The sequence below is a fragment of the Ahaetulla prasina genome, chromosome 2 (genome assembly GCF_028640845.1).
Source record: "Ahaetulla prasina isolate Xishuangbanna chromosome 2, ASM2864084v1, whole genome shotgun sequence".
In the NCBI taxonomy this organism is placed as follows: domain Eukaryota; kingdom Metazoa; phylum Chordata; class Lepidosauria; order Squamata; family Colubridae; genus Ahaetulla; species Ahaetulla prasina.
In genome coordinates, this window is record NC_080540.1 from 279,299,928 (window position 1) to 279,322,120 (window position 22,193).

The following is a 22,193-nucleotide window of genomic DNA, read 5'->3' on the forward strand; positions in this document are numbered from 1 at the left end:
GTAAATACTAGGAAACTATAGTGCTTTTTCCCCCCACACTTTAGTAAATCAAAGGAATTAGGGAGGTAGTTTGTCTTGGGCTTACACTTTTCTTGGAAATGTTCATATTGTAAAGCTTTTAAATTTTATAATAATCTAGGAAGAATATGCTGATGTACCATTAAGAATAGAGAGAGACTGCAGACAGAGAATATCTGGAATTGTTCAGCGGATTCTTCTTCTTTTCCGGGCTGCTCATTGTTCTTTTGCTGCTGCTCAGTGGTATATTGCACGGCTGAAACATACGCGAAGAGTTATGCAAAAGGTACATTTATTTTTAATAGCATACAGAGTGATGATAAGATATGGAAGACAACTTTTTTGGATTTGATATATTTCATAGGCTTCTATGATAACTCTGGGTTTTATTGTTTGTTCTCTACCTTAAATCTAGAATTTTGCTACCCTGTAGGTTACTTTCAGATATGTTCTTTTAAATAATAATTGTCTGGCAGGCATATGCCATGATTCATGTGAGGTTTGTTTCCTTTTTATTATTTAGATTATCTTAAAATTGTATGTCCTAATTTGTCTGCAAATATAATCACATTTCCAAGTTGACTGTGTTTCAGTGAAAGCAAAATTTGAAATGACTTGACTGTCCCAGCAGTGGGAAATAATTGGAATTTAGCAGAAGCCTTTTTGGTCATCTGTATTTCTGAAGAAGTAAATTCCAAGCTGTTCACCTCTCTTAATGCAGAAATGTAGTCGCAGCCCAATCACCTTCTTTATAACTTTCCCAAAAAGGAGAGTTGTAGATTGGATTGCTGTGGATGATTGGATCTGGCGGTGATCTCTTAAAGAATATATACCACTCCCTTCTTCAAGGCTAGCAGAACCTCTCTGAGAAAGACCAGTGCCCAACCGAACATTCACAGTGTCCCAATAAATGATCATGAGTGCTGTCCCTCCCCAATAAAGAATGGGTCACCAGCAAAAAGGCCCCTGGTTAGCTATTAGCAGACACATAAGATGATGATGAAGAAACAACTATGCTTTGCCACTCTTTTTTTATTATTATTACCAAGCCAACATAATTTAAGTTTTTCCCTATGTATTTTTTAACTCTCAAGATACAGTTTTAAAATTCGGAAACAAAGAAGCTTCACTAAAAAAAAATAATACTTATTAAACACAGATGTGTATTGATTTTGTGAATCTTTCTTTTCTCTTTTGCAAAATGTCACTAAAACAAAGGAGTTCTCTGTTACTGAAAATGCTTGCAAGTGATTACTCACCACCGCTTGAAAGAGGCGGTGGTGAGACCCCTCCTCAAGAAGCCCTCCCTGGACCCAGCTATTTTGGGTAATTATCGTCCAGTCTCCAACCTTCGCTTTGTTGCGAAGGTTGTAGAGAGTGCTGTGGCGCGACAGCTATCCCAATACCTGGATGAAGCCGTCTATCTAGACCCGTTCCAGTCCGGCTTCCGACCCGGGTACAGCACGGAGACAGCTTTGGTCGCATTGGTGGATGATCTCTGGAGGGCCAGGGACAGGGGTTATTCCTCTGCCCTGGTCCTATTAGACCTCTCAGCGGCTTTTTATACCATCGACCATGGTATCTTGCTGCGCCGGTTGGGGATTGGGAGTGGAGGCACCGTATCGGTGGTTCTCCTCCTATCTCTCTGACCGGTCGCAGACGGTGTTGACAGGGGGCAGAGGTCACCGCGAGGGACCTCACTTGTGGGGTGCCGCAGGGGTCGATCCTCTTGCCCCTTCTGTTCAACATCTACATGAAGCCGGTGAGATCGGCTTTGGGGTGAGATACCAGCTGTACGCTGATGACACCCAGCTGTACTTCTCCACCCCAGGCCACCCCAATGAAGCTGTTGAAGTGCTGTCCCGGTGTGTGGAAGCCGTACGGGTCTGGATGGGGAGAAACAGGCTCAAGCTTAATCCCTCCAAGACGGAGTGGCTGTGGATGTCGGCATCCCGATTCAGTCAGCTGCAGCCGCAGCCGCAGCTGACTGTTGGAAGTGAGTTACTGGCCCCAAAGGATAGGGTGCGCAACTTAGGTGTCCTCCTGGATGATCGGCTGTCGTTTGAAGATCATTTGACGGCCGTCTCCAGGAGGGCCTTCCACCAGGTTCGCCTGGTTCGGCAGTTGCGGCTCTTCCTTGATCGGGATGCCTTGTGCACAGTCACTCATGCGCTCGTTACCTCTCGCTTGGATTATTGTAATGCTCTCTACATGGGGCTCCCCTTGAGGTGCACTCGGAGGCTTCAGTTAGTCCAGAATGCAGCTGCGCGGGAGATACACCGCTCCTGTGCAGACTGCACTGGCTACCTGTGGCCTTTCGAGTGCACTTTAAGGTTTTAGTTACTACCTTTAAAGCGCTCCATGGCTTAGGGCCTGGGTACTTACGGGACCGCCTGCTGTTACCACATGCCTCCCACCGAACCGTACGCTCTCACAGAGAGGGACTTCTCAGGGTGCTGTCCGCCAAGCAATGTCGGCTGGCGGGCCCCAGGGGAAGGTCCTTCTCTGTGGGGGCTCCCACACTCTGTAACGAGCTTCCCCCGGGTTTATGCCAAATACCTGACCTTCGGACATTCCGTCGCGAACTGAAGACACATCTTTTCATTCGCGCGGGGCTGGCTTGAAATTGAATTTTATTAATTTTAAATGTTTATTAATTAATTTTAAATGGGGTTTTTAGTTTATTGTATATTTTTACTTCTCAGGCTAATTTTAAAATAAGTTTTTTAATTACATTTTAAATTGTACATTGTATTATCTGTTTTATTTTTGCCTGTACACCGCCCTGAGTCCTTCGGGAGAAGGGCGGTATAAAAATCAAATAAATAAATAAATAAAAATATAGCACAGGTCCATTGCTATTTTAAAAGTCCCTTTACATTGTGATCAAGGATAAAATGAATCAAGTTTCAAATATTCTTAAACGTATATATATATAAATATATATAAATCTGATTTAGGTCTTATTGTCATAATGTAATCCCTAGTGTGGTAGTAATAGGTACACACACTCGTAAACTGGATTCACTATCAAATCTATGAGATGCCCTCTCGCTTCCCCCTTACACATGCAAACTGCTTACAAACTGCGCTTGTAAGAAAATATATGCAGCAAGCTGAATTATTTATTTATTTATTTATTTATTTATTCATATTTATATACCGCCCTATCTCCCTAAGGACTCAGGGCGGTTCACAGGCAAAATAAAAATACATATAGGATACAAAATAAAACATCAGATTAAAAAACTTATTCAACATAGCCCAATAGTTAAAATTAACAATATACACAATAAAACCCAGTTAAAACCCATATAAATTTAAAACCTAGTCCAGTCCTGCGCAGATGAATAAATATGTTTTAAGCTCGCGGCGGAAGGTTCGGAGGTCCGGAAGTTGACGAAGTCCTTGACCCTGAATGGTGAAAATCAGACTGAGCCAGGAACTTGTGACCCGGTAAACCAGGTAGTTCATACTCACTGATCATATTTTAAAGATTCTCTGCTTAGCTTGCTGACTTAGTAAAGGAACAAATAATAAGAGGGTCACGCAGATGGTTTTACCTAAAACATTCCAGTGCCGTGTTGTAATTTATATTGTGTCTTCCTTTTTCCTCTGTCTTCCCCTCCCCCCTCTTTCTCATTGCAGATTCACAAAAAAGGTGGTCTTCCTCCTTTAAGTGATCTTCCAGAAAATTTGCTCAAGTATTCCAAATATCAATCTGTATTCTTAAGGCCTTCTTCTTTTGGAGACCATAACTTTGATGCTGTTTCATGTAAAATTATAGGTGCGTATCTGCACAAATTCCAGTATGTGTTTAAAGAAGAACAAACTGCAAAGCCAAAAATGCAGGACAGTTTCATCTAATCTAGGTTTAATAGTATATTCAGAGGCTGTGGGAGATTCCCATCTGGCTCCTTGCATATTCCTCTGCTGTCAGGCAGAAAATTAGTTTCCTGGCCCGTTCAAGTAGAGAGTCTGTGTGCTAAAAGAAGAAAAGGTTTCCATTTTAATAAGCTGAGAACTAAATTGGGTTGTAAAATGAAAGCAATTTAGTTGGCTGTTTTTTCTGATATTCCATTCCTTTTCAGTATATCTTATTGATCTTCCAACACAAGGCACTTGTGAAAGGGCAAATTTTAAATGTTCATAAGAGTTGTCGTTAATACGTTGGGTAAATAATCTGTAAATAAGCATAGATTGGTTCTGTTGCTATAAAATGAAAAGTTTAGGCTCTCAGTCCTAGTTTTGATACCTCATACAATAAGGCTTTATCTACTGGGGACACATTTTAAAAATTATTTTCATCTGATAAATTTATATACCATCTTCTAGGAAGGCAAGGTGTTGTACATAATGCTTCTTCCATTTTATCCTTACATCATTCTCTGTGTGAGATAGCTAACTTTATTAGTATAGAAATATAAAGCTAAGTAATTTAAAAAGATACACACACACACACACACACACACACACACACACACACACCGCAGTTAAGGTTAATTGATAGAAGGAAAGTGAAGAAGCTGATGATAGTAAACAATACAGCCATTAAAAGAATACACTGATTGCCTGCAGATGCTGTTACTTATAAAGAAACCATTTTAAGAGAAAATATAGAAGTGGTTCTTATTTTCCACTTTGAATTTTTTGTGTGTCTCTTTTGCAGGATGCTTCCGAGAATTATGTGTATTGTGTTGGATGCTTCATGTTCGTGAAAGATTGTCTGATAGTTGCAGACGGTATCAAAGGGCAAGAGAGAATTTGGAAAACCGGAATGTAATTAAAATAACATGAATCTTTTAAGTCATACTTCTCTCTCTTTCTCTCTCCCTCTTGCTCTCGCTCTCCCCATCTCTCTCTCTCCCTCCCTCCCTCCTTCTCTCTCTCTTTCCCTCCCTCCCTCCCTCTCTTTCTATAACTGCCCACCTCAACAAACAACTTAAGTGCCATATATTGGCGATTATCTTTTGACCTTTTTTCTTCTTTCTAATAACAAAATCTAAGCTAAGTCAGTTTAAATGAGAGAGAGGTCCATTTTTTTAATCCCCCAGTTATTTGAAGTACCATCTTACCTCAGATTCCACAGACGTTACCTTTTTAAGTTTATCTCTTAAAATATCTGACTACTCTACTTGGGATTTCATCTACAAATAATCATAACCATATGTTTATTCTCATCGGCTTTATTAATACTATATTCCATTTTTGTAAGCAGCCCTGAGATGGGTTTTATATTAAAAGTTGCCCAGAAATATTTTTAATAATAATAGTCAAAGTTTATACAATACACCACAACGGCAGATCTGTAGGTTTAAATCCAACCTACTCATAAAAGGAAGTACAAGAGGATGAGCTGAGGTCAATAGTCCTTTTAGCTTTATTCAAATATTAAATACTGGTATTAGCTTTATTCAAAAGTCTTAATATTACACATATTTTTATGGTAGACCAGGGTTTTTTTAAAAATGGGTTTAGATCTGATGTAGTTTGAGATGACAGTAACCATGTACCTAACTTTTTAGGCCAATTACAAGATGTTCTTTCTTTAGGAATTCAACGGGATTGAATTTGATGCTTGCATAGTTGAGTACTCGGTCAATGCTTTGGAGTGGGCTTGCCGAATTCTTCCTTTTGCTAGATTCATGAACATTGAAGAACTTGTCCAGGATATCATTCTGAGCCTTATTGGAGAATTACCACCAATTAAAAAGGTATGTAGGATTGAAGAGTTTAGCTTTTTTCATACAGGTATTCCTAATCTGTTTAACAACCATTGAAAGTTAAAACAACCTTGGAAGGTATACTTTAAGGCCTATAAAGCACTTCCAACCATTGTAAAACTTTGTGCCAACCCCTTCCTTGGTCGTGTGACCATATTTTGGGTGCTTGGCTACGGGCTCACATTTACAATCAATTGCCAAGTGACTTGCAATTATGTGATCGCCATTTGCAATTTTCTATGCCAGCTTCCCCAGTAAATGGGGAAGCCATCAAGAAAGGTTGCAATTGGGGTGGGTGGGTGGAGGGGAGCTTCAATCCTTCGTGGAACTGCAGGAAAACTGCTGAAATGTTCAGGATTTCAATTCTTCTGGCAGCCCATTGAAGAGTTTCCCCTTCACGCATGGAAACCTTCGCAGAAATGTTTGAGGACAGGGCTGTTTGCCAGGAGGGTTTCAGCTCCACATGGAGGGTTTCAGCTCCACATTGGAGGTTGCAGCCGGGATTATGGTTGTTGAGTGAAGTAGTCACATGGACATGTTGCTTAACAACTGCTTCAACAACAACAGCAATTCGTGTTCTGGTGTGTTTGTAAGTCGTGAACTATCTACATAACTTTGAATCTTTGTTTTTACAAGCGTGCAACTGATTTTTGGAAACTTGATCAAATATCTGGAAGCAGTTGAAACTATTTTCATGCTGGGTTTGTTTTGTACAGGTGGCAGAAATTTTGGTAAAAGCATTTCCTAGCCCTGAAGATGTGAGGGTCTCACTAAGGGATAAATACAATGATCTATATCAACGACTTAGGCACTGCACAGTTAAAGGTACAGTGTATGAGAAAGACAAAAATAATGAAAGTAAAGCAGTATTTTTTCTTTAAAAAAAAGTTCCTTCAAAAATGCAAATATAAATTCATGGTATGAATTATAGTCTTTAAGTCAGGGGTGTCAAACTCGATTCTATTGAGGGCCACATCAGGGCTGTGTTTGACCTTGCGGGTGTGGGGGGCGTGGCCAGCATGACATCACTCGTATTGGGGGTGCATCTAAAGTGACAACAAACACTCTGCCAGTGAAAACAGGCTCCCAAGCTCCGTTTTTGGCTGGGACAGCCTCCTGAGACCCTCTGCCAGTGAAAACGAAGTTCAGGAGGGCTGCGTGCGGTCCTCACAAGCTCCATTTTCACTGGCAGAGGCATTGCAGGCTGGTCCTTTGGTGTTTCCAGGGTGGCCCCATGGGCCAGATTTAAGCACCCCATGGGCCGGATCTGGCCCTTGGGTCTTGAGTTTGACACTCCTGCTTTAAGTAATGTGAACAATAATATCCAGAATTCTTATCAAAGGAAAACTAATATAAATTACTGTAGATTATTGGTCAAGGGAAATTGAAATATACTGAATAGACCCAGAATAGTATTATCCACCCACTGCATACAAAATTTAATCTACAATGTGAATTATCTGAAATCTCAGTTAAAATGAGTAGTTAATGTGATCCACTTTAGAAACAATAACACATTTTCTGTCTTTATGGTTAGGGCCCAGTAGTGAAGAAATTATGTCGGTTGTACTACAGGCTACTTACAAAGTGAATGTGAAAACCCTGAAACGTGTGATAAGAAACATAGGGCCCATTCAAACAAATATCTGGGAGCCACCGGAAGAAGAGATCCAAGACTCTGGAGGTTCCTGCTACGATCGGTTTTCTTTGGGGACTACTATAAGCAGAAGCACAATTTCAGATTTCAGAAACTTTCAGCGGTGTAACAGTGCTGAAGCAGCAGATTCACTTTCTGAGTTTGGGGCGGCAGAAGAAGCAAGAAAATTGAGGCAAGAAGATCCCAAGTAAGTATTTGTAACATTTTGTCTTGAATCAGAGAAAATGTTATTTTGTGTAACATCTTGTTGAAATTGTGTGAAATTGTGCACATTTATTTTGCATCAAGCTCCATCTGGCTCACTTGTAGTTAAGTGTGCATAGGCTCGCAATCTAAAAGCTTCACGTCCTTGTTCTGCTCCTCTTACGGTGGAGAATCCCATAGCAAAGTGAGAGCAAAGCAGTAGTGGACTGACACGATTCACCCAAGAAAATCCTTAAAGTGGAAGAACACAATGAGCATGAGATTGTGATAAAAATCGTACTTAATGCATTTTTTCAGTGTGTTAATATTTTTCATAATACTTAGCATATGATTGACATCATGCCATGGAGGCGTATTTTACTCTTAGCTGCTTTGTAACCCTGGTTTCTTTCCTGGACTGAAAGCACCTTTCTTGCCTTTATGGATATATAGAAGATATGCTGTAGAAGGAAAAGAATTCACTTTTTATATGTTATTTTTAATCTGTTTTGTAGTGATTTACCTTCATATATAGATGTTTCCAATCGTAAAGAGTGGACTGAAAAGTTAAAGGACTGCAGTGGGGAAGGAGATTTTAAAAAAGGGACTCGTAAAGATCTTCCCAATCAACTCCATATGCCTCTAGTCGGTGAATGGGAATTTGAACGTGATGATGATGAATATATTAAATTTTTAGACCTCTTTGTAACTTACGTGCTTGAAAGAGATCCACTCAATCACAGTGAATCTGCTGTTCCTTTTCTGACCTGCTTCTCAGCCCTCCTTAGGGAACATGAGCTCCATTCTCTTCTTTTTGATGTTCACACAACACTGATACGTCGACAGGTCAGAACTGAAGTCCAAAATGTGTTTAGAGCTGGTTCTTGCTACACCCTTGGTTTTGGATTTAGTGATTCTAAACTAGCTCCTTTATGGGATAAAAAGAAAAAAGATTGTGAAAAAGAAACTTTAGCCGATGAGCAACCCTTAGAGCTTTCAGATTGTGATTCAGTCATGAGACTTACTGAAAGAAGAGGTTTATTTGGGCAAAGCCAGCAATCAGTCAATGACTCACATGATTCCAGTAAGACCTTAACATTCACACCAGCGTTAGCTCAATGTTGGTCCACCCCTAAAACAGCTCTGTTTCAAAAATACATCTGTAAAACTGGGCAAGTGAATGACATCACCCAACAAGACGAGACAGTCCCAGAAATGCATCTTAAATTTAACAATATATCTCGCTTACTTGAATGGATGATCAGATGGTCCAGTAAAAGAATGGTACAAGATCCTATCACAACAGGGACACTTCAGGAATGCCAGCCAATGATGCATGTGAAAATAAGTTCATCTGCCATTCTTTCATCATTGTGGATTTTAGAACGACGTTACGGCAACAAATTTCAAAACCAAAACTGCGGTTTGGTAAGCAAATGGAATTCTTTTGAGCATTGCTAAAGCTAATCTTTGAACTTGGCTCAAAGTGCTTATAAACAAAAGTCTACCTATAGAAAGAAAATAGCCCAAATGTGGACAGCTCCCAGCTCAGATGCCTTGACACAGCAATAAAAATGCTCCGTGTCATAGTGACAATAATGCATAGTGAGCAATAATGTGTATAATAAATATACATAAAGTGAATCAATCACTCTTCCATTCTTCTGGGAGTTCTAGGAAAGCAAATAGGGTGTTTATGTAAAATAGTGGAGACTTTATTTTTACATATAATGCAGCGTGTACATATATGAATATGAATATTTGCTTACAAGCGAACACCTTGAACTCATATGCATTTATTTTTGAGAAATCGTTTATAGAATAAGATTGTTACTATCTACTGGAATTTTGTACATGTTTTGCTATTCATAGTATCTAGTGTGTGTGTGGTGTGTGATGGCACAGTGGTTAGAATGCAGTATTGCAGGCTAATTCTGCCCACAGTCTGGAGTTCAATCCTGACGGGCTCAAGGTTGACTCAACCTTCCATCCTTCTGAGGTCGGTAAAATGAGGACCCAGATTGTAGGGAGCAATTTGCTGACGTTTGTAAACCACTCAGAAAGTGCTGTAAAGCTATGGAGAGGTATATAAATCTAAGGGCTATTGCTATTATACTTTAGGGCAGGGGTCCCCAACCTATGGGCCACAGCGCACTGGGCCATGGCCTATTCACAAGTGGGCAGCATGAGTGGTGGGGCAGCATGCACAGTTGCACTTGCCCGCCACCCATACAAGTGGAACTCTGCATGCCTGCATGCACACATCTTCCTCTCTCACAAAACCTTCCACCCTTTCCCTCCCCCACAGGCCACCAAACTGGAACGGTTGGGGAATGCTGTTTTAGGGAATTATACCCTTCTCTTTTCTTCAGCATACAGAGATGCAACTGCTGTAACTTGAAAACTGCGTGCATTTGAACATATTTGGCTCTTTTCCCAATTCAGCAAAGGAAATAAATGATTTTTTTTTCTCAGCATCATCTCTGAAAATTGGCATAGATAGAACAAAATTATTTCACCCTCAGCTTTCCCCACTAAGTAACAATGCAAATAATGATTTTTGAAATAGTTATGTTTATGATAAGACCAAGAAAAACATTTTAACTTTACATAGGGATATCAAAATGTGAACTGTAAACTTTTAGCATCCAGCGAAGCCAATATTTGTGTAATCTGTTAATGTATTTAATTTGTGACAAAGTTAGGCACTTTATGACAACATCTTATCTGCATCAGATTAAATTATTGGTGCATTGAGATTGTATAATAGGTAAAGGTTCATATTAAATATTTCGTGGAGGTGTTGTTTGCTTTTTATTCAGGATAATGAGGTGTAAGGAAAATGATCCAAAGACCTGCTATGCTGCCTAGAACAAGAACTGTCTGTTTCCTTTACTTTATATTTTACAAAGTAAATGTGCATTTATTGGGCTTGAAAAGTATGAAATTTTTATAGCATTCTTGTTTTACGGTCATTGGATTATATGAAAAATGAAAAGTAGTATAAAACAGTGTATGAAAGTTTTGCTTTACCAGAGATATGTACTAATTCAAATATTTGTAGCAATCATTCTATGTTTTCTTGCTGATTAATTAGCACATTGTCAGGGAGGCCAAGAATGTTAAGTAATGAACCTCCTTGTAGAGTAGTCGCTAAGCAGCATTAAACATTCCATAGCCATGGACATTCCTTGTAATGTGGTACATTTAGAAGGTAGCAGAAACCTGCATGAAAAATACTAAGGAATGGTACTTATCTCATGAAACCTTGACCTATAATTTATTAGGGGAAACATAATTAAAGCCAAATGGAGCCTTTGGATAACTAATTCAGGACAATTTTTGCGAAGGGAAAATTTAAAATTTGATATATAATTTTTCAAAGCCATTATATTATCAAATTGTAATTTGTACTAAAGGCTATTTATAAAATGGCATATTTTTCCATAAGATTTACATTCTAATCCAAATCTGAAAATATATAGCCTCTGCAGTTGAGGATTTTCTAGGCAGACAGGTTTCTTATGGTGCAAAAGCAGATATTGAAAAGGTGCACAACAGGAGTGTAATGCAAAGCTAGGAATACAAATCATTTTTTAAACTTTAAAATTATACGTGGGGTTGTTGTTTTAGAAACCACAGAAACTGTGTGAAAAATCTTCCACTATTATACCCAAACTGGAGAAAGATGGTGCCGAAGATACAAATAGTTCTTCATCGGAGGGAGCTCCAGGTGAAATCCAAAATGGACATGCATATGATGAACCATTTAAAAATATTCCAAGGTAAGAATTCAGCATTCAGTTTGGTGTAGGGCACAGATTTCAAAAGGGAGTAAAAACTGTTGTATAAAAGGAGAGAAAGTTACTACCAAAAATCTTATATATATATTTTAAATGTCACTCTTAAAGGTGCGGAACATTACCTGAAAAGCAAAATAGGAAGAAAGTAAGTCATAGGGGTCATTCTATAGTACCTGATATAGATACTGGAAGTACAGCTGTTGATATCAGTCTGGCAGAAAAAGTGGCAGAGTTTCTACGAAGTGAAATAGTTGTACCATCTGAAACCAAAGGTTAGTTAAAAGAAAAATGTTTTCTTCATCCATATGAAGTCATTTATGTGAAATAAAAGAGATTTTTGCATGGGATGTGTAATATTTTTCTAGTATTACTGGAACACTGTGAAATCCTACAGGGTTTTTCCCCCAGAATTTGTTCTCTCATATTTAATTAGAATTCTTTATTGGCCAAGTGTGATTAGACACACAAGGAATTTGTCTCCAGTACATAAGTTCTCAGTTTGCATGTAAACAAGAAGTGATAAATCATGATTATAATCATAAAATACAATCATCATAAATCATAAGATACAACACTCAGTGATAGTCCTAGGATACTAAATAAGCAATCAACATAAATCATAATAGAATACTAAATAAAAGTTACAGATATAATTTATATGTAGTTAAAGTGAAGCAAAGGAACCAGAACCAGATCCTAGATCTATAAAGGCAAGGAAGAGATAGGATGAAGTAAAGATACCCTTTCACAAACAGAGAGAAGTTATAACATATAACAGGAATTTCTCTCTGCCCTCACAGCCCACTTTGAGAAAAAAATCTTTTACTTCACTTTGAGGCCCATATTATTCACAAAATAGAATGATGTTTCAGATAAAGAAAAATATTTGTAGCTCAGGATTGAAATGAGGTGTCCTTGGTGCTCTCTGAGCTTGGTTGTTTTCTTGCAGATATTTCATTACCCAAACTAGGCAACTTTCATGTGGAAGTAAACAGCCAAGCTCAGACAGCACCAAGGACCCCTCAGAATGGTGTTTAAGATTGTCAGAGTGCACACAATGTGACTATTTTGAGACAACCCAGGAGCAAAATACAGTAAATAGGTTTGTCTTTCAAATAGTGGTTTATCTACAGGGAATATATACATACACGTACTAGGCAAAGTCAGGCAATCAATCATCAACTACAGCACAGAAGCACACATGGGGGGTGGGGAGAGAGAGAGGGAGAGGGAGAGACGCCCTCACAGGGCCTCTTATATATACAGCCTCTTAAAGTGATAACAGTTAAATAACCTGCTGACTCATTACTACCATTGTATCAGCATTACAGCATCATGGCAGCTGGTCAGCTCTTAAAGTATTTCCCTGACAAAGATTTCCCTTATTGCCGGATTGTAATTTAGAAGCAAAACAGATGCATCACTAAACAGTAATGGTCATTCTATGCTTGAAGAATTCCCAAAGGAATTAAAATATCTGTTTGTAAAGGAAAGGAAAAATAAATGTTAGGACGCCCTTGCTGATCAGAAAATGGAATCTAATAGTGTGTTAATGACAGCTGAATACAGAGGGGATTTGATAGGTTAAGAAATCCAGATAGTAAAAAAGCCTAACCCCTGCTTTGGGGTTAGAAAGAGCAGGATACTTGTTAACAGAAGAAAATGTAAGGTCATAAATGTAAAGGTGATTAGGGGATTAAAAAAAACAGAACCAAGAACAAAAACTGAGTTAAATGGAGTTTGTGAGAAATCTATCAATCAACTCAAAATAGAAGGCAGCTTGAGATGTCAGAAGTTTGTCAGCTGAAACAAACAAACAAACAAACAAAATAATTGAACTGTTTGATGTCTCTGAAACTTAGAATATTATGCAGGTATGGAATTATGTAGGATTTTTTTTGGGGGGGGGTTCTGCTGGATAGCCATAAATAGGTAAGCCTGAGGCAGACTCTTTTCTGATTTGATGCAGACTTTATGACATAAATGTATTTTGCAATGTTTGGATCTGAAGTAGGTAAGAATCTTCTTTAAAAAGTCACAGATTCTCCTGGGCAACCATAGTTGCAATGTAGACCTTTGAGTTACCTCAGACATCAATTATTTTTAGTCTTCGTGGCGCCTGTATAAATCTAGGAAAGGCATGGTTTCTTTAAGTACATGCTGCCAGCTACAGTTATGCTGGGCATTTTGGATCCCAATAGTGAATTATTATTACCTGATACTATTATAATATACTATAGTAAATAAACATCCTGAATAAAGGGGTAGATGGGTATATGCTGAAGAGAAATTAATCAGAAAGTTGTGTTTCTATTCTGGAAATTTCTCATTCTGGAAACCTGATCAATATTACAAAGATACAGGATACACTTTAGGTGAGGAAAATAAATTCAACTTTTTTTAAGAGGTTCAGTGAATCAGAGTTTAAGAGTCATTCAGAAACAAATACTGTTAAAATGTTTATTGTCTCTCATATAAACACAAGAGAATTAATGAAAAGGATTATTAGTGAAAAGAAAGGGAAAGGTATTTTTCCCCTCTTACCATCGGGAAGGGGATATAGAAGTATAGCCAGCCGCACAAACAGGCTGAAGAACAGTTTTATCTGTGGGCTATCAGACTCCTGAATGAGAAATAATATCATAACTATGTAGTATGATGGACTTGCTGGGCCGGCGCAATGTGTAACATGTTCACACTGGTGCAATAGGACTGGGTGTTTTGTTAATATGATTTATTGTGTTAGGGATTTTCTGCCTTCACTGTGAGTTGTATTATATTTGGGGGGGGGTGCACTGAGGGAGCTCAACCAATCTCATTCTACATATGTTGTGGATTGACAATAAAGATTTGAAATTTGAAATATGGAAAAGAAATACATTGTTCTCTTTATTTAATTGTTCTTTTTAATATTGTGCTTGTTTTGAAGTCTGTAATGAAAATCCAGTTTCAAGAAATCCTACCATCTCTATCAGTATTAAATCAGTAGAAAAGAAAAAAGAGGTAAGCGGTTCTCAAAATAAGTGTATTTTCTTCCATTCAGTTTATAAAACCTATGCTTTATACCTCACATATAACATTATCAGTAGATATGCTATAACAATGGTTCTCAACCTGTGGTCTGTGGATCCCGGGGGCGGGCATAATGTCACCGGGGTCCACAAAAGCTTCAATGAACGTTACAATTTCAATATTGACTTAAGTCTTGGGGGTCCATGGCTATATTCTGTGGTCACAAAAGATATTTAAAAGAGGTCTGTGGTGAAGAAAAGGTTGAGAACCACTATGCTAGAATATGTCTTCATTCCAGAGGCCTTCAGCATTGTTTAACTTGGCTTTTGCAGAATCATGATTTGTTACTGCAAAATCAAATTCATTAATACAATTTTTGGTCTAGATTTCATGTATAATAATAGAGAAACATATATCCTATACTTATGCTTTCCATGGTAGCATAAAAAACAAAATCTGAATAAAAAGAAATTCAGATGAATGATGAGTGATAGTTTATAGATTGTTAATGAAGTATCATGGACATTTCTTTGATTTGGGAAAAAAAGACCTATAGTTTTTTGCTTGAAATGTTCCAAGTCCAATAACTTTTTCATCACAACAGTGAGCTGTTGTGTTCCTCATTCTTTATCGAAATTTAAAATTGGTACAGTTTTCTGCTTCAATTTTGCCTCTTAAACAGAGTTTCTTCGATTTCATGACTATATATTCTGAGGCTCTTTGGAAATTACTCTGAAACAAGCTACTGGTTGTCATTGAATTTTAATTTTTAGCTTGGATGCACAAGCTGATTTAAACTGAGGAAATGGTTTTTGAGTAGTTGGTTTTTAGGACTCAAATTATCAAAAACATACCTACATATTCAGTAAATTACAATTAATTAAGTTGGTAATATGATTACTTTCTCTGCATTTAATTATTGTTCCCTGGAGGGCTTAAGATGGTAGACCAAGTATCTGGTCTGTAAATTTTTATTGAATAAAATATAGAAATAGTTTAGAAACTAATATTTGCAGATATTTTATTTCTGGCCCCTGCTCCATTTTTTCTAACTTTCATAGTTTTTTAAATTTATTCCTTATGTAACAGACTGAAAGTGGTCCTTAGGTTTCCCTCCCCCATCCAAAAAAAGTTACTCACACTCATTTTTTTCAGTCATATTAGATATTGAATCTATAAAATGAAACTGTAAGCTATACGTTTTAGAAGATACTCATAACAATATTGTATATTATATGAGCACAAATAACTTGGGCTGTATTCACAGGATTGATCATTTAAGAAGTTCCAACAATTGGCTAACAATCAGAGTATTAATGAATAAATAAGTAGTAAATTTTATCATTTTAAAATGGTGAAATGATAACATGTTAATATATGCTTAAATACTCCTCACAGTATCTCTCTGAATCAAAAGTAGAATGTCAACAGGATGAACCTTTAATGGAAACATCTGAGGGAAAATGTACAAAACTGGATGGGTGAGAGAAATTATATATCTATTGGTCTACATCAGTGGTAGTCAACCTGGTCCCTACCGCCCACTAGTGGGCATTCCAGCTTTCATGGTGGGCGGTAGGGGTTTTGTCCGATACTGAAGCACTTTCCCTTTTTTTAAATTTAATTAACTTTTAAAATTATTTTCATAGCATTATTTAAAAATATTTTCATTAGGTTTTCATAAAATTCCCTGTGACAATTTAAATTTCTGAAAATATACTATTTGTATCGCCCGTACATAAGTTTAGTTCACATTATGTAAGTGAAACTAAATGGCACTATAGTATGACCACAAAAGAGCCTGATCCCAGAATAGCTCGCGCATCTCCCCCCACACCACCCAGCTGTAACAGACAAGCAGAGCTGGTAGCTGGCACCCCTCCCCCCAAACCTACTTTATAAATCCCATTACTGTGGAACCGGTGGGCGGTTAGAAAATTTTACTACTAACAGAGATACAAAAGTGGGCGGTAGTTATAAAAAGGTTGACTACCCCTAGTCTACATGTTTCATTCTTCACTTTATTTTTATTTGCTGATTATTACAAATACGTATCAGAATTTAACCAGCAGGTTATGTCTCACGTAGTTTCACAGCTTTGCTCTACATCAGCAGTAGGAAACCCTGATCTATTCCCACATATTATCTGCTGATATATGTGAGGGTTTCTTTCCTAATAAATAACAATATATCAGTTTAATGGCCATGAGTGCTTCACAGTGAAGTACTTCCAGATTGACATCTTTATTTTCCTGAATGTTCTGGACCCCACATGAATCTAGAAGTAGACCAGGAAGTAAAGATGACTGAAATCTTGCTTTTTACTTCAAAGTGCTCTCAGCTGCTTAGGAAATAAAGAGGTCAGAACAATTACTCTTCCATCTTTGGATTCTCTCCTTTTGTACCTACAATGTACCATTTATTGATGAGAGCTCTGAATTTTAATATACTATTAATATACAGTATATTTACATACTAACATAGCATTAACAATATTAATATACAATATAATCAGACATATTTCAAAAATGATTCATAAAATCGGTCTTCGTTAATTTTTTCCTCTTTAAATTGTTTTTCCATAACAATGATGTTTTTGTAAATGATTTAAATGAATAATTTGTCCTTTGAAAGAAAAGTATATAGGAACTCCCTTTAGAAATTAACTTTTCATCTTTTAATAGTACTGGTTTCTTTTCTTTTTTCTCTCTTGAGCAGTTACCTTTTATTATTTCAACTTAGCATTCATGTCGCTTAGATGTTGATGTTTTGTTTTGTTGAGTTAGTTACTACTGGTTACAGAGACCAGTACATAGTCCAATGTTGTGCACAGGGTAACAATGTTTGTTTAAAAGCTGCTGTGATAAAGAATGAATAGTAAGTAATATGTTTAAAAGTTTGAATTAAAATTACTTAGTTAACATTCATTTGCATCCATTCAAATCGAGAATTATCATAGGTTAAAGATATTACATGTTTTTTCTCTTTGTATCTCCAGCACTACAGCTGAAGTAGTTCCCAGTGATTTTCCCCTTTCATTTTGTTCTGAAAAGAGGGTGGAAACAACTAGGTAAGTGTTACTAAATTATTTTCTAAAGTTTATGAAAATTCTGTCCTTAACCCATTCTCTTAATTTCTAGCATTTTACTATCAGTTTAAAAATCACTATTTCCGAAGTTTAATCCATTGTCATTAGTTCATGGTTGCTTATCCATAAATTTATTTCTGAACTGCCTTGGAAGAACTGGGCAGTTCCAGGAAGACTGGGAGGTATTTAAGTACATGGGAGAGGTGCCGATATTTAATTCCTATCCTAAAGTGGAATTTTTGAATAATAATAATTCCAGATGGAGGAATTTTAAATTGATAAATTGCTAATTATTGTAATCTTCCTGGAACTGCGTCTGAAGAGGAGAGATTATTGCCTATAATGTTGACTTATGAAAGATTGACTGGAGATACGTGTATAACTACTAAAAAGAATGTCACTATCACTTTTGAGAAGAGGGGAAAAAACCCTAAATAAGGAGAAATTGAAACAATAAGGAGATAATAATAATAATAATAATAATAATAATATTTTAATTTGTATACCGCCCTTCTCCCGAAGGACTCAGGGCGGTGAACAGGCAGATAAAATATAAATACACACAATAATTTAAAACAACCCTTAAAAAACTAATTTAAATGCCCAAAATGTTAAAAAACATACTCCCCTGTAAAATAACACAATTTTAAAAACCCATCCAATAAAAATAAAAATCAGGCTAGTCCAGCCATATGAAATAAATAAGTTTTAAGTTCGCGGCGAAAGGTCCTAAGGTCAGGTAATTGTCGAAGTCCGAGGGGAAGTTCGTTCCATTAGGTCGGAGCTCCCACAGAGAAGGCCCTCCCCTGGGGCCGCCAGTCGACACTGTTTGGCTGACGGCACCCTGAGGAGTCCCTCTGTGGGAGCGTACCGGACGATGGGAGATAGAAGCCGGCAGTAGGCGGTCCCGTAGATAGCCCGGTCCTAAGCCATGGAGCGCTTTAAAGGTGGTAACCAATACCTTGAAGCGCACCCGGAAAGCAACAGGTAGCCAGTGCAGTCTGCGCAGGATAGGTGTTATGTGGGAGCTCCGAGACGCTCCCTCAATAACCCACGCAGCCGCGTTCTGAACTAGCTGAAGTCTCCGGGTGCTCTTCAAGGGAAGCCCCATGTAGAGAGCATTGCAGTAGTCCAGGCGAGAGGTAACAAGGGCATGAGTGACTGTGCATAAGGCATCCCAGTCCAGGAAGGGCCGCAACTGACGGATCAGGCAAACCTGATAAAATGCTTTCCTGGAGACGGTCGCCAAATGGTCTTCAAAGGACAACCGGCCATCCAGGAGCACACCCAAGTTGCGTACCTTCTCCATCGGGGCCAATGATTCACCCCCGACAGACAGCCGCATCTGCAGCTGACTGTACCGAGGTGCCGGCATCCACAGCCACTCCGTCTTGGAGGGATTAAGTTTGAGCCTGTTCCTCCCCATCCCATAGAATAGAATAGAATTTTATTGGCCAAGTGTGACTGGACACACAAGGAATTTGTCTTGGTGCATATGCTGTCAGTGTACAGAAAAGAAAAGATACCTTCATCAAAGTACAACATTTACAACACAAATGATGGTCATAGGGTACAATTTAACACTTAATGATACAACACTTAATGATAAGCATAGGGGACAAATAAGCAATCAGGAACAATCAATATCAATATAAATCATAAGGATTACCAGCAATAAAGTTACAGTCATACAGTCATAAGTGGAAAGAGATTGGTGATGGGAACTATGAGAAGATTAATAGTAGTGCAGATTTAGTAAATAGTTTGACAGTGTTGAGGGAATTATTTGTTTAGCAGAGTGATGGCCTTCAGGAAAAAACTGTTCTTGTGTCTAGTTGTTCTGGTGTGCAGTGCTCTATAGCATCGTTTTGGGAGTTGGTCTACCCATCTTAAAGCTGCTAATATTGAGAAAAGCTGTCCTAGATAAATGTAAAATATAATCAATATTGCAATCTCAGCAAGAAGGAAACTCACAATGAAGCGAAGCTGAATTGTAAAAAAAAAAAAGTAACTAAAGAACTAGTTGGCATCACCTAGCTAACCTTACCTAGCTTAGATGCTAAGCAGAATCAGCTCTGGTTATTAATTGGAGGGGAAACCCTTGGAGAAATTCCAGAGTTGTGGTCTAGGCCGCTAAGAAAAAAAAAATCTCAGATGGAGAAAAAAAACTCCATTTTTCTAGACACAGAGGTTGATGTAAGGAGTGAGGAGTCTACTTCTTAATCTATCTTTTTGTTCTCTCCCCTTCTACTTCTTCACTCAGACTCCTCAGCCCCTGAGCCTGGTTGTGTTCATCCAACATGCTAAACCATCAATCATGGTTTGTAAAAGCTAAGCCCAAAGAGGACAAACTTTATGACAACTTTGCATGCTACATGACACATGCAGCCTTAACATGGCTTCTTTGCTTTGTCTCTGCATACTGGGGGACATCACTAACGTGGTTTTTTTTTTGTCCAACTATAAAACCATGTGGTTTTATATTTGAACTGGTAAGATACCCTGTGCTACCTCATGCTTATAATGATAGAATAGAATAGAATTTTATTGGCCAAGTGTGATTGGACACACAAGGAATTTGTCTTGGTGCATATGCTCTCAGTGTACATAAAAGAAAAGATACCTTCATCAAAGTACAACATTTACAACACAATTGATGATCAATATATCAATATAAATCATAAGGATTGCCAGCAATAAAGTTACAGTCATACAGTCATAAGTGGAAAGAGATTGGTGATGGGAACTATGAGAAGATTAATAGTAGTGCAGATTTAGTAAATAGTTTGACAGTGTTGAGGGAATTATTTGTTTAGCAGAGTGATGGCCTTCAGGAAAAAACTGTTCTTGTGTCTAGTTGTTCTGGTGTGCAGTGCTCTATAGCATCGTTTTGGGAGTTGGTCTACCCATCTTAAAGCTGCTAATATTGAGAAAAGCTGTCCTAGATAAATGTAAAATATAATCAATATTGCAATCTCAGCAAGAAGGAAACTCACAATGAAGCGAAGCTGAATTGTAAAAAAAAAAAAGTAACTAAAGAACTAGTTGGCATCACCTAGCTAACCTTACCTAGCTTAGATGCTAAGCAGAATCAGTTCTGGTTATTAATTGGAGGGGAAACCCTTGGAGAAATTCCACAGTTGTGGTCTAGGCCGCTAAGAAAAAAAAAAACTCAGATGGAGAAAAAAAACTCCATTTTTCTAGACACAGAGGTTGATGTAAGGAGTGAGGAGTCTACTTCTTAATCTATCTTTTTGTTCTCTCCCCTTCTACTTCTTCACTCAGACTCCTCAGCCCCTGAGCCTGGTTGTGTTCATCCAACATGCTAAACCATCAATCATGGTTTGTAAAAGCTAAGCCCAAAGAGGACAAACTTTATGACAACTTTGCATGCTACATGACACATGCAGCCTTAACATGGCTTCTTTGCTTTGTCTCTGCATACTGGGGGACATCACTAACGTGGTTTTTTTTTTGTCCAACTATAAAACCATGTGGTTTTATATTTGAACTGGTAAGATACCTTGTGCTACCTCATGCTTATAATGATAGAATAGAATAGAATTTTTATTGGCCAAGTGTGATTGGACACATAAGGAATTTGTCTTGGTGCATATGCTCTCAGTGTACATAAAAGAAAAGATACGTTCATCAAGGTACAACATTTACAACACAATTGATGGTCAATATATCAATCTAAATCATAAGGATTGCCAGCAACAAAGTTACAGTCATACAGTCATAAGTGGAAAGAGATTGGTGATGGGAACTATGAGAAGATTAATAGTAGTGCAGATTTAGTAAATAGTTTGACAGTGTTGAGGGAATTATTTGTTTAGCAGAGTGATGGCCTTCGGGAAAAAACTGTTCTTGTGTCTAGTTGTTCTGGTGTGCAGTGCTCTATAGCATCGTTTTGAGGATAGGAGTTGAAACAGTTTATGTCCAGGATGTGAGGGATCTGTAAATATTTTCACGGCCCTCTTCTTGATTCGTGCAGTATACAGGTCCTCAATGGAAGGCAAGTTGGTAGCAATTATTTTTTCTGCAGTTCTAATTATCCTCTGAAGTCTGTGTCTGTCTTGTTGGGTTGCAGAACCGAACCAGACAGTTATAGAGGTGCAAATGACAGACTCACTGGATCAGCAGCTCCTTGGGTAGTTTGAGCTTACTGAGTTGGCACTGAAAGAACATTCTTTGTTGTCCTTTTTTGATGATGTTTTTGATGTGAGCTGTCCATTTTAGATATGGTAGAACCTAGAAATTTAAAGGTTTATTTATTTATTTATTTATTAAATTTTTATATCGCCCTTCTCCCGAAGGACTCAGGGCGGTGTACAGCCAAAGATAAAGCACAATACATATACAATTAAAACCAACAATTAAAACAATTAAATTACAAAAGGCTGATAATTAAAAGTTTAAATTTAAAATTATAAAAGAATTTAAAAACCCAATAAAAACCCCAGTTTAAAATTAAAACTATTAAAACCATTATGCCAGTCCCGCTTGAATAAATAAATATGTTTTTAGCTCACGACGGAAGGTCCGAAGATCAGGCACTTGACGTAGGCCAGGGGGAAGTTCATTCCAGAGCGTCGATGCTCCAACAGAGAAGGCCCTACTGTTTCTACTGTTGATACTGTGTTGTCTAGTATTGTGAGAGGTGGAAGTATGGAAGGGTTTCTCCTAAAGTCTACCACCATTTCTAC

At 37.8% G+C, this 22,193-nt stretch overlaps 1 protein-coding gene across 6 annotated transcripts in view; it reads left to right on the forward strand.

Moving 5' to 3' along the window:
* The window catches only part of CPLANE1 (ciliogenesis and planar polarity effector complex subunit 1), an 83,367-nt gene that overhangs the window by 29,306 nt on the left and 31,868 nt on the right, over positions 1 to 22,193 (forward strand). For all 6 annotated transcript variants that reach the window (XM_058170113.1, XM_058170110.1, XM_058170112.1 and 3 more), the window contains 12 exons: positions 140 to 304; positions 3,667 to 3,805; positions 4,688 to 4,797; positions 5,571 to 5,732; positions 6,458 to 6,566; positions 7,279 to 7,585; positions 8,097 to 9,009; positions 11,215 to 11,366; positions 11,493 to 11,656; positions 14,314 to 14,387; positions 15,795 to 15,877; positions 17,395 to 17,466. In XM_058170113.1, the coding sequence (XP_058026096.1) occupies positions 140 to 304; positions 3,667 to 3,805; positions 4,688 to 4,797; positions 5,571 to 5,732; positions 6,458 to 6,566; positions 7,279 to 7,585; positions 8,097 to 9,009; positions 11,215 to 11,366; positions 11,493 to 11,656; positions 14,314 to 14,387; positions 15,795 to 15,877; positions 17,395 to 17,466 (2,450 nt within the window). The remainder of the gene's footprint in view (positions 1 to 139; positions 305 to 3,666; positions 3,806 to 4,687; positions 4,798 to 5,570; positions 5,733 to 6,457; positions 6,567 to 7,278; positions 7,586 to 8,096; positions 9,010 to 11,214; positions 11,367 to 11,492; positions 11,657 to 14,313; positions 14,388 to 15,794; positions 15,878 to 17,394; positions 17,467 to 22,193) is intronic.